This window comes from Haliaeetus albicilla, chromosome 2 (assembly GCF_947461875.1).
Source record: "Haliaeetus albicilla chromosome 2, bHalAlb1.1, whole genome shotgun sequence".
Lineage (NCBI taxonomy): Eukaryota > Metazoa > Chordata > Aves > Accipitriformes > Accipitridae > Haliaeetus > Haliaeetus albicilla.
Genome location: NC_091484.1, coordinates 55,038,667 through 55,052,144, shown reverse-complemented (window position 1 = coordinate 55,052,144; position 13,478 = coordinate 55,038,667). Strand labels below are relative to the sequence as shown.

Genomic DNA, 13,478 nt, shown 5'->3' with positions numbered 1-13,478 from the left:
GGAATTCATATTTTCTCACTCTAGCCTAAGCATCAATCTACAAGTTCTTTGCCTTTTACTATGATTATCTACTAGGTTTGAGCTTATCCCAGGATCTAAACATTCATTTATCATCTTTCTTATAAAAGGGGCTGTTTATATAATTCAAAAGCATTACAAGGAAAAACAATATAAGAAGTCACACTACTTTTCCGTGTTTTTTGCATGTTGAGAAGTGTCTGTATTTCATGCACTGTATAAAGAACTTCAAGAGTCGTTAGATCTAATTAAATATGTAAATTTATAGGAATACTTCTGAGCTTCTGTAGGAATACTTCTAATCTTTCTTTGTGAAGTCTTCTGAATTGGAACAAACCATGAAAAATTGTAGGAGGATATGGCCATACATTTGTTATTTGTATTATGAAAATAAGTAAGAATGTGGTTTTCCCTGATTTTATTCCTTCTGGAGGACTTTGTCCGCGACCAAGGACATAGATTACAAACGATATGTGAAATGAATGTGTGTGTGTATATGCATATATATATATACACAAATATACATATAAGTAAAATTTGTGTGTGTATGCATGTATATAAGTATATATAATATGAATAAAATGTATATTTATATAAAAATTAAATGTCATTAAGTACTAATTGTGTATTCCATGGCAGAAACACTTTTGTCACCCTGTAGGTTTACAACATAATTTTGATTTCTGTTTCAGTTTGTGGCTTATTTTTAAGGTGGACTTCTTTAATTTTTAAGATCATATGCACTGTATGAGTTTTAGCTTCCACATTTATATTTTAAGTTAGTTTTGTGTACTCTGTACATAAAATAATACCCCTTTTTTAGGTTAATTACATTGTGGAGCTACATATTGGATTCAAAATATGTAGAATTGATGATTTTGGGGTTATAAAAACTGCAGAGCTCCAGTAGGTCTGAGTGGCAGATTTCTTTTAAAATAAATACAAAACAAAACACAGTCGACAGTTCCAAATTTTACTGATGTCTACTGATGCAAACCTGACTATGTTCCTTTGAAAATAAGCCTGACAGAATCTAGTGTAAAATGGAGACTGACTTAATGTAAGGCCGGCTAAAGTTAAGTGAATTTTGAAGAAGCCCTATTATGTACATTTCATTTTTGCTAAAGTAGTTTTAACTCAAAATTACACTTTTCAAGTTCAAAAGGGTACTTGCTTATTCCCCAATAGTGCATCTTATGTAGATAATTTAAATATTTTGCATATTTTCCTACTAACATCTTGATTTTCAAACCTGATACATTGTATGTAGTTCATCAGGATACTCTATATTTAATTCAGGCATCTTCCATGGCATGTTTATGCTCACTTTGTTAAGGCTTTGTTCCTTTAATTGCTCTAATTCGTTAGATCACAAGTTTTGAGTCTTTGTCCTTGTTCTTCCTGATCACTTTTACCTTTCCTTGGTTTCCATGGAAGCTGAAGGAGATGATGAGTATTTGCTTTAAAATTCTAGTCAATGTCAAAAGTCCTGCATGTATGAAAATGGCATTCTGTATATGATGATGTTCTTAAGCCAGCAAAATTCCTAATTAGGTAAAATTAATCTATCAGAGAAAAGCCCTTTTCTCGGTACTCCTTATTTCTTTAAAAAAAAAAAAAAGTTACATTTCCAAAATATTATTTTGTACCTGTACGTTATATTTTCATTAGAAGACTTTGTCATGTAATTATAATGTTTCCATGATCATAGTTGAAGAGCAAAGTAACTTTCTTTTTTAAAGCTGAGATTTCAAGGAAGTGAAGGTGGCCTTCACTATATGTATTCTAATCAAATTCATGGATACCTTAATATTTTCAAATATTATCTACATTCCCAGAAACAGATGGAAAATGTCTTGTTTAATATTTTTAGAGTGCCATCATTGTAAATATTTTAATATTTTATTTTAGCCAGAAAGTGAAATTTCCACCACAGTAGAAGATTACAGTTCTGAGGTAAGGCTGAAGTAATGCTTTTCCTAACTTTTCTTTCAACTTTATTTTACATGTTTACTGCAATGCTGTGCATTGTTTTTCAAAAAGAGAAGGAAAGAAAGAATAGATGTGATATTATAGACAAAGCTGTTGCATGTCATTACTGGTATGAGTCATGTACCATTAAAGCAGGCATTATGTCAACTACATAATGGGATGGCTACTATAATCAATAATGTAGTAGATACATGAACTGTTGTAACAATGTCATCGTTACGGTTGTATTAATGCTTCATGTTGCCATTGGAGTTGCGGCTCTGCATAATTTCTACTAATTTTCTGTGGGAAACTATTTAATAAGTTGATTACATTTTAATGAGTTCCAAAGCAGCTGTTGCTCAGCGACTGGCTAGGCATCAGTCTGCTGGTGGGAGGTGGTGAGTGATTGCCTTTGCATCGCTTGTTGTTTGGGGGGGTTGTTTTGTTTTCTTTCACTTATTAAGCTGTCTTTATCTCAACCCATGAATTTTTTTTGCTTTTGCCCTGCCGATTCTCTCCTCCATCCCGCTGGTGGGGGAGTGAGTGACTGACTGTGGAGGGGGGGGCTTAGCTGCTGGCCAAGGTCAACCCACCACACGTTGGCAGCTACTACTCATCTCTGTCACATCGAAGGGTAGTAGCATACATGGAACTTTGGTCTTGCCAAATGAAACGGTTTGTTAATGTTTGTAAGGAGTAAACTACCTCATGCATAAGTGTGGGTCAGGAACATGCTTGCAAGAAATAGCCATGGAATATCTACAGTAAATATTGTTTCTAGTTTAAAAACCTAATTTTTCATGTCTCAAACAATCACTTTCTGTAGTGACAATCTGGGTTTTGTTTCGCAGATCTCTGTGCTAAACGCTTCTGCAAAACACACCCCAGAATCTTAAACTTGGCAATGAGTGAGAGGGGATGAAGTAATCAAATGAGTCTCCATTGCTGAAGTAAATTTGGTTTAGAATACTTTGCTCCTCTATTGATTTAGCCTTTTGTAAGAGAAGGTGACTATGCCTTAGAATAACTATTTGTTCAGCACTACTATTATAGCTGCTTATTGTGAAGCCTAAGGGAATATACACGGCAGACAATGTGTCCCTGACCTGTTGCATCGCATGGTGCAAAAGTAAAATCGTTAACACAGTGGGCAGTCTAGACATACCCTGAAAACTGAAAAGACTTTTGTTTCCCAACTTAAATGCTCTGTCTTCACTTGCTTCTTCTCCCAGCCTATTCTCTTGACCAACTCTGTTTTCTGTCCCTTAGTTTTTTGTAAATTCTTCCCTTCTCTGTAATAGCTTCCGTCAATCTTTTCACCTTCCCTCGCCCATCCCTTTTTTCCCCCTTGCTTGGTTTCTTAGCTCAGTCTTACAAGCTTTTCAGCCTGTTTCTATTATTCCTTTTCCTTCCTCAGTCATTCCGAAGCTTCTTGCCCAGCCTTTCCAACTTCATCCAAGCATTGTTTCTCCTTCTGTTTTCTTTTAATATTTTTTCTCCCTCTCCCTTGAAAATCTCTTCTCCTTTATTCCCTCTTCTTATGTTGGGGTCCTCCTAATGTTCAGCTCAACTTGTCCTAGATGAAAGCAGTAGTTTTTCTTTCCAACTTCTCTCATCAAATCCTGGTTACAGTTTCCTTCATAGATTTGGTCTCAGGCTTTTTAGGTGAATTCTTTTCCTGTCCCCCTATTCCCCAGTTTGACACCTTTCTCTCCCACTTCTTCCTCTTGTCCTTGTTTATAAACACCCTCACTTTATTCTGGCGTGTTGGGAGAAGGCACTTGGGGAGTACAGGGAAAACGTTCCCTTACATTAATTATTGGCTACTTTCAGATACAGAATATGGAACCATATGGACCCTTGGTCTGGTCAATTATGATTGTTTCTGTGGCATGGGTTTTGTGATGCAAATTTTAAAAAAAGTATCTGAGACTGGTGCTTTTTGAATCGAAGATTCCAGTGCAGCTGTTGGAGTGCTGTAAATGAAAGAAAGAAAAAATATTTTTGTGGAGGGATAGGTGCAAGGGCTTGAAGCAAACGCTACCTGGGGAAGAAAATCAGTTTAAAGATGTAGTGTTTTTCATAGATAAAATGTGGTTTATTTTGTCCAAGGAATTAAAGTAGCAAAGAACAAAAAGAATCTGAGTTTGCTTTATGTATGGTAAGATGATAGGGCAGTATGTGCACACAGTTTGCCATTGAGAGTGTAGCAAATACACTTTGGAACAACTGCTGTGACCTTACTGCACCTTTTTAGAATGTGCATCACCATGGTATGTGATTACTATTAAATGGAACATGCAGTATGTGAAGAATGAACCTGTGAAAACAGTTGACAGTGGCATTGATGTTCATGTATTTTTACAAGTTAGAGCTATTACATATATAATGAAATACGACTAAGAAATTTTGATCACTTCTGAGGCTGTAGGAAGCAGTGTTGGAGACTGATTGCAGAAGCTCAGGAAAACACATCTTTGCACAAGGAGACAGAATACAGAAAAGATCTGGCATAGTGCCTCATGATAATTGTCGATAAGTTCTGATTTTTAGTATTTTGTTGTTAGTATCAGTTGAATTCAAAGCTCATTTTAAAATGAATTTTCACATCTAAACCTTTAACTTCACTCTGCTTCATTCTTCAAAGATTTCTGTAGGTGCCTACAAAGTACATTAGGGACCAATTTTTCATATACTAAAGACAACAGAATTACAGCCAGACTGCCTTCTGAATGTACCTTTTAAAAACCTGCAGATTTCCTCAAAATTGCAGATTTTCTCAAAAGTGCAATGACAGATGCATTTCTAGGCACTTCTTGTATTCATTCTTGCAAAAAGACTTTTTACCTCCCTGAGAGTTATTTTCCAAGACATAAGTAGGCAACACAAAACTTGTGTATAGTAACATGATACTGGATCTGGTGAAGAGCAAACTCAAGTGATGAGAGTTGCTATCTTAATAAGCTCTTTTTAATTCCACTTCATTACAATTGTCTGGTATCTGCAGTGAGGAAACAACATGCTTAGGAATGTATACATTTTAGGAACTGAATTTTCAATATGTTTCATATCAGCTGTAATGTTACTTTCATTATTAAAAGTTCTACTTACATTCATGGCCACCCTGTAAATAAAGCGATCTGAAGCCTTTTCAGTTGAAGAAGATGAGAATAAGTTAAATTTTGTCTGTAACAGCGTAATGATGAAGTTGTATGAAATCTTGAGTTTACCTTTCTTTCAGATACTTGACATCCTTTTTGGAATGCTAAGAAACCATACATTTGTAGAAACATAGGCCTGTTGATCCATCTTTTCCCTCATTGATTAGAAGAACATCTGTATTTTTCTTAGTGTTTTTTTTGTCAGAAATCATGTTGAAATTGAGGCTGTCATGCTTCAAAGTGAAATAGGTCATAAGTCATTTGTTTTGTTGTAGTTGGTAAAATAAGTCAGATGTTTTTAATTCTTCTGCCCCTTCTCTTGAGGAATTGGATAAAATTCAGTGATAAGTATTTCCATCTTTAGGAGACTTAACAGACACATAATTATAAGCCAATACAGTTGTCTAAGCAAAGTTGAAAGAACCAGTGAATGTTTATATAAGAATTCTTGTTTTGAAGGAATTCTACTGTAAATAACAGTCTTTTTTTTCAGTTTGTTCTGTCACCTCTCTAAATACCTACACTATCAAAGGTAGCAGCCAAACTGGAGACTGATAAGTCCTTTGTATGACCAACTTGCCTTTTGTAACAAATTACTCAATTTGAGCAAGAATGACACCTACCTGCATAGTCTTAAATTAAATGATAATGGTGATTAGCTATTTAAGGTTATGGTCTATACTTAGAGCTAAGGGAAGTTAGGCTTTTTCCAACAGTTGGAATTTTTTGGTTTTTTATAACTGTGTAAGGTAAATTTGCCCCCACATATTTTCCATATGTGTCAATTTTGCAGTATAACTGAAAGACTGTTCCACGTGATTTGTTTTTTTCCTCTTATTGACTCTCTTACCCATTTGCAAAGTGTACTTCTGAACAGATGGTTAATATGAAGTCTACAAAGTTGGCGATTTTTTGGAAATGTTAATGAACTTCTACACCTCAACCTTAACCACTACGTAAAGAAATCTTACGTTGGGTGCTATTAGTAATTAGAAAAGTATATTAAGCCATGATATTTTAAAAAGCCATCAATTGTTATCCTTCAGAAGTTTTTAACCTTAGTTATATTATATGATTGTAATTAATTTCATCACAAACTGAAAATGGTTTTTGTTTATGGAGTATTAAAAAAAAAAACAAAACAACTGAAATTCATTTTCCCAAATTGCCCTAGTTGCTAATTTTAGCAAAGTTTCATGTAGTCAGTTGTGACATAACTAGAAAACTGAGGAAAGGCTAAGAACATTGCATAAGACAAGCAGTGTGGGAGGTCCAAGTATTAATTTTTGTGAAGGAATCAGATGTCCAAAATGTAACAGAAAAGGGGGAAAAAAAAAAAAAAAAACATGAGGTAAAATTGTGAATCCATTCCAGATACGTCTGCATGTTTCTACTACCAAATCAAAGCACTTTTTTAGTCAGAAGTCTGCTTGCCTTTCTGTAAAAGGTTATATTCTTTTCATGCATTAAGGTATTTTCCACATTTTTCAGTGATTGAACAGTATGTATTGATTTCTGCTGAGCATGGATTTGCTAATTATAAAGGGAAATCTCTGTGATACTGGCATTAACGTTATAAGCAGTTACACATCATATATTATTACTGCTGTTTTGGAGGTAAAATTTCAGGTCTTCCAAGGTCTAAGGAACATTAAAAGGGATACAGTGATTTCATAAATTTAATCCTGACCTCTGGTGGCTATTGTTGTGAATCAGTGCCTTAATTCAGACGTGGAAGTTGGTTTTTCTTGTGTTTCTCTGGAAGAAGATTTCTTTGTCTTAAGCATATGTGTTTACTGATGCAGTATAAATTATACATTTATTTTTAGCCAATAGACTACAAATTATATTTTCCTTTATATTAGTAAATACTATTTCTGTGAATTATTTTGAAAATACAAGCAAGGAACAAAAATCAGAGAGAACGTCCTTTGAGGGACTTCCATAACTGTCACTTGTTTCATATATTTCGTTCACCAAAACAGTTGCTCCTGTATTGTAAAATTTAATTTTTTCTTACTTTGTGGTTATTTATTTATGCAGTTGTCTTCAAAGCTCTTGTTACTCCCTGCTTCCATTATCTTAAAATGCTCTGTGGTTTGATTATTTCTTTAAATGTTTAATTGTTTGCTGGGGTATGTAACTGAGCACATCATAAGGTATTAAGGCATAAGGACATGTCAGTGTTAAAGGTGAACTGCAAAGCTTTAAAAGAAGAAATTATAAGGATGTACATCAATAGTATTTATGGGCTTGCAGAAGATCTCTATGCAGGTAAACTGCTGGGGCCATGAGACAAAACACAGAAGTCCAGTAGGCCTTGCGTAGACATCTGTTAACGCTGAAGTTGGTATCTGGACTACAGTCTTCATATATTGCAGATGAGTGAGAAATTAATCTTAAACTAAGATATTTTGAAGCTAATAACTCAGCCCCAACTGTCCTGTCTGCTCTGACTCAGCAGAATTTCTGTCATGCGGGAAGTTGCCACGCTGCTCATGAGGCCCCCATCAGCGCAGGACCTGGCTGCTTTTTCCATAGATTACAGGGCAGTTTGTTATCTTGTCATGTTTCAATTTGCACTTTACGAGAAGGCATAAGGCATTTGAAAGGAGGAGGTATCAGATGAGAAACAGTACGGGCTACTGTGTTGTTGTGGTTCACTTCTGTGATGTCTAAGAGCTAGGCTCCTGTGAAATGAGGCAGGATTTCTGAAGCTCCAGACAGTTGTTCTGAATGTGTGTAGCAAAATACCTTTTATAAGTAAAAGGTCTTTTGTAGAAATTTCAGCTGCTAAGGAGTCTGGAACGTCTAATGAGATAAGGCTTTTATGTCTTTCCATAAAGCATCTAAGAGTCTTTGATTGTTGCACACAGAAATGATTCACAGGAAGAGAAGCGTGTCCACTGTGGTAGCTTACAAGAATCATACACTACATCTTTATCAATTAAGCCTAAATAAAATGGAAGTTAAAAGAAGTATTCCATAATAGAGTTTCTATTAAACTGCTAGTGTTATTAATCTGGGACATGTGCCAAAATCTGAATAAAGAAATTGGTGCCAGGCACTGTGTAGGCACTTGTATGTCTGAATGTAGAGCGAACATCTGGCAATACACAAATGATGTGCAGTGTCTCTATGAGTTGCCTGGACTGCTGTTTGCTGCAATTTTCTTTATTCCTCCTAAAATAAGGTGGTAATCTTACTGTGGTATCTTCCTTTTTACTGAGGAAGTCAGGAATTGAAAGGGCACTGTGTCAGCTCTGCAAATTCTTGTCTAATGCAGGTTTATTTGTTCTCTTAATTCAAACTCGATGACTATTGATCCCATTTATAACAGTGTTCTTATTGATTTTTCTCAGGCATGACAGTCCTTTGTAAATAAGCCCTGATATAGACTATGGCAGATGTCTGAGCAGTATACCTTTTTTTTAATGTAGACGTAGTATTTGGGTCTGAAATGCTATGACGCCTTTCCATCTCTAATACCATTATTTTTGTTTTAGGCTCTGATATAATAAACAGCTCTGAGGGGAAACACAGCTGTTCTTGCTTTCTTATTTTAAAAGATTGATCTGCTGTTTTAAGAGCCTGCCTGTCAGTTTTATGGTTACTCACAAGTACCCAGCATGTTCTTTTCATTTGGATTTTTTTTTTTTTTTTTTAAACCTGTAACTGCTACTTTGGCTTGTGCTTGCCTTTTGGAGATTCGTTGTTGCAGGTTTGCACAGTCTGTAGAACCAAAATTCTCATAGAAGCTGAAAGGGGTTGCGGTGTTAGGTGAGTGAAAGAGGATTATTTTTAAATGTCTTATGTTAAATGTAAAATTTCTGCTCTTTTTCAATTTTAAGAAATTCCTTCAAACTGAGGATGAGAGTCTATCATACTGCCTTTAATCGACTATCGAGAGATTGGTGACTTTCAGAAAGAATAAATCTTGGGGTGTATAAATGTCTTTTAGAAGGCAAAACTATGTTTAGTATTATATAGAAATATTAAACATATAATATGAAATGCAGCAGTACTGCATTTTAATAATTTAAAATATAAAGCTTTGCATTGACCTTTAAATCTGAATTCCTTTGTTTTCTTTACATGTTTAAATTCATAATATGGTTTTTGTTTTTAGACAGTAGTATCTCTTTTTGCAGTTTTGGGTGATTTACCTGTTACCTATGGTTACTGTGATGCAACTTACTATATATAAAGCTATTTTGTGTTTCAAATGAAATAAGTTTTTGTAGCATAAAAATTCCTGTAGATCTGCAGGAAACACCACATAAGATTCAAATGAATGGAAAACAGAAATCAAGCCTTATTTCAAATAACAATGTATTTAGAAATTGTCTTTATACAGGTAAATGGTTGCAGTTTTGTGACAAGAACAGCTATACCTGCAGACTTAATCAGGGTACAGTATTGCAAATTGAATCGTAATACTAATGGTGAATACTAAAAACCTCAAACAATTTGTTTTGAACAAAAACTATGTTGCTGACTAATACTTTATTTTGCATGCTGTGCTCTGCATCTGCATTTATATATTAATATAGTGTTATATATATAGTGTTATATATTAATATAGTGTGTCATTAAACTTGAAATGCAAAACAATTTACTACTTCTATTAAGGGTAAGATTATAAAGCAGAACTTGAAGAAATGCTTTATGTCAGTGCTTTTGAGGTGTGAATTATACTAACAAAGGAGGTTACCATGGCAATAAGATCTTCGATGCTGTATTGTATGTTAATGTTCTAAGGTGGCATTTGATACAGAATTTGATATTTGAGTTTACTTACTGTGATAAAGCATAAAAAAATGGCATGTTAAGGAACTTGGATTGATTTAGGAAGAAGAATTTGGAGTTGGAGAGATTTGTTCTGAGCATGAAATGCAGCACTCTCGCACGCAGCTAGAGGTGATGGAGAATGAATTGGCTGGGAAACAACAAGAGATTGAAGAGCTAAACAGAGAGCTAGAAGAAATGAGGGCAGCATATGGTACAGAAGGATTGCAACAGGTATAATTACCTTATGTTGCTTTCTACTTGCTACTTGGTTACATGCAAAAATGCAGAGCGTCACCTGAAAGAGTTCACACTTCATGGCAGCTGTTCAGAATGCAGTCAGTGTGTGATACAGAATTACACATAATTTCTTTCAATCACATACCATGCGCTCTATTTCTTTGAATGGCATTTCCATTGTGTGTCCTTTTTCTCTGTATTTTGTGACTAAAATTCCAGTCGTCTTTGCAGTGACTTTCTTCAAATAAGGAATGGAAAGACAATTTTCTTCAAGAAAAGCCTTAATTCTTCTCTAGTTGTGCAAAGACTGCATTTCTTTAATACCTTCCTGTTCCTCCAAGATCAAAAAACCTTAGGTTTCACTTCCTAAGGAATGATAGAACTGAGTTGATCCTTGAACTAAAAAGGTATTTGTATGTCAGACTTCCCAGTCTGAAATACAAGGCAACTGTGTCAGAATGTTTTAATAAACATCTAATAAATTGGGATTACAGGGAAGTATTTCTTATTCTAGAAATACCATTGAAATTTAAAGTTGGCTTTTAAAGTAAAGAATATTCTTCCAGTTTAAGCAAGTGGTGCAATGCACTGAAGTCAGTGCTTTGTCGTGCTTGATGTCTTATCTTCCTCTTTTAATTTGGATTCAGGTCACATCATTGTGTTTTTCTATTTGTTGCAAAGTAGAATACAAAAATTGTTCCAATATTCAGTCATTCTCACCTTCATTGTTATTGTACGGTTATAATTTTTTCTGCTTTCATTTGTATTTTATCTATGAAAATGGACGTCATGTTTTCCACCATACTAGAGTGATCTTTAGGTGGTTGCCCTGGAGGAGGTGGTTTATCATTCCTTTGTCCATTGATGAATCTCTGTGTTGCATTTTAAGTCAAACTTAGCTTCTAATTACTATGTTTTGTATCTGTTGTGCTAAACATAATAGTCATAATTACAGCATAATAAAGAACATAAGCATAATTTTAGTTTCTCACAATTGTGACTACTGTTAGTTTTTCCTGAAAGTGAAAATGTTTGCATTTTAAAAATGGCTATGATTACTATTTTTAAAATAAATTAAAAATATATTAAAACAAAACAGGCTGTGGTACAATAATATTTTAATAATTGCAGCATATGTTCGTGTGATAGTGGTACAGTGTGTAATATCTCAGTTGAGAAATACATATGGTTTATTTTTCAGAAGAAACAAAAGAATTGTAAAAGGGGAGTGCGGCAGATATGTTGTGTGCTTTAGTTCTGCCTGTTTGTTAAAGAAGAAGATTGAATTTAAAAAGTTGAAAACTACCATATAACAGATAAATTTACTTCTTTGATTTTATTGAACAGATGCAAAAGGAAAGATATGACACACTTAAGTGTCTGATCTGTTCCTAATTTTCTCTATTATAACAAACATCTAGTATTTCCACTAGGTCTGTGCTTTTAAAGTAGGAGTTCACTGCAGTGTTCTGAAAAGAACCTTAAAAGAATTTCCTCAAATACTTTGCATAGTTTGGCTTGTTTAAGGGACTTCTGTTTTTTATGTCCCACTGAATAATGTCCCTATCTTCTAAATCAGTAAAATTTTTCTGGAAGCATTATAATTTTAACTTCAAGACTCAGCATATAACCTGGAGAAGCTTCTTTTGGGGAGCACTGTAAACGAAACAGTTACAGAGGGTGACTGATGGTTTAAGAAGTGTGCAATATGTAGAGGTGAAGCTTCCACTAGCCTTAAATGAGTTCAAATTGACAAAGTGACTTTAAAGTGAGTAACGCATCCATTTATATAATTGCACATGAAAATAGTCCCATATTGTAGACTTTCTGACTGCCTGAGTGTAATCCTACAAAAAAATGAAACACTTGCAAAGGATTTTTTCTTTACATTTATCATTTCTTCATCATTACAAATTACAAAATATTCATCTGTAAAATACACTGTATCAGTTTTGCAGCTTAAGCTGATTTTCTAATGTAGTTATGAATAATTTCTCTGGGTTCACAATGTAGGATACTGCATGCTATCTATTATATGCTGTTAGTACAATGAATGCAATTTATTGCACTTTCAGTGAGAGATGATATAACTTGCATTTATTGTGGAAAAAGTGTTGTAGACATGAGTAGTTGTACAAAATTGCTGAAACACTCTAAGTAGATACTCTGGCTTCCTTTATGATGGTTTGTTTATGTGGCCATGCTTTTTAGTTTAAAAGCAAGTTATATATTTAACTAATTAACATTCTTAAAGGTTCAGATTTTGTTCATTGATAAATACATTTTATGGAGACGTCATATATTGTTAAATGAAGGGGGGGACGACTGTGTCTGAACTATTTACAAATAGAGTTAGCGAAAACATAAATGCTCCAGTAGGTCTGTGTGATATCTTTTAATTGGAGAAGTTAGGGATGATGTATTCCTACTTAACTAGAATAAGCTAGTATTTTTTTTTGTCTGTGGCTTTGACGTGCACTAATAGTTTAAATTTTTTCTTTTGTAGCTGCAAGAATTTGAAGCTGCTATCAAAAAAAGAGATGACATTATCACTCAACTCACTACTAACCTACAGCAGGCACGGAAGGAAAAGGATGAAACTATGAGGGAGTTCTTAGAGCTTACTGAACAAAGTCAAAAACTGCAAATTCAGTTTCAGCATGTAAGTTACAGTGCTACCAATATTTATTTGGGTTTGAAAATTGGTGTCACTTTGGAGGGTCCATAAATGGCTACTTCCTGCAGAAACACAAAAATTTTTGTGCATTTTTGAAGAATTGGTCTCAGTATAGATCAGCAGTCACTTTACCCATCCTACAGTTGTCATTATAGTACCTGGTTTATTGCACTAATTCACTATAAAATAATAAAGATTAGTCCATTTTCTTTCCTAGTATGTGGTAATAGCTTCTAATAAATACTGGATGATGGCAGTTATCTTAGGGAAGAACACTTGTGTAATTAGTTATCAGAGCTTTGGGCAGAAATCCAACCTGTTCTCTTTGAAATCAAAACAGCCAGCCATCAGCTTTGGTGGGCCGCCATTTCATGCTCCAGTCCTTCCTGTATTTTTGGGTAAAACCTGCCTCTTGTGGTGTTATTAGAAAGTAGTTTAAATAACAAAGATAAGCTTCAGAGAAGCATTTGTTCTAAAAAGCACTGGTGATTGAGGTGCCATGGATGCTCTGTTAATCTGCATGACTACAGTTTAGTGTTGCAATTGAATATTGTATTTTGTGCTGTTTAAGCACTTAATACAGTTTTTTTGAGCTTCAAGGGGATTATATTCTGAAGCCT

The 13,478-nt window shown here is 34.4% G+C and overlaps 1 protein-coding gene across 8 annotated transcripts in view; it reads left to right on the top strand.

Annotated features, from left to right (window-relative positions):
* AKAP9 (A-kinase anchoring protein 9) overlaps window positions 1-13,478 on the top strand; it is a 123,932-nt gene that overhangs the window by 34,487 nt on the left and 75,967 nt on the right. For 5 of the 8 annotated variants that reach the window (XM_069775266.1, XM_069775242.1, XM_069775251.1 and 2 more), the window contains exons 3-6: window positions 1,930-1,974; window positions 9,511-9,564; window positions 10,005-10,175; window positions 12,688-12,843. In XM_069775266.1, the coding sequence (XP_069631367.1) occupies window positions 1,930-1,974; window positions 9,511-9,564; window positions 10,005-10,175; window positions 12,688-12,843 (426 nt within the window). The remainder of the gene's footprint in view (window positions 1-1,929; window positions 1,975-9,510; window positions 9,565-10,004; window positions 10,176-12,687; window positions 12,844-13,478) is intronic. The other 3 variants (XM_069775260.1, XM_069775284.1, XM_069775294.1) reach the window with 3 other exon arrangements.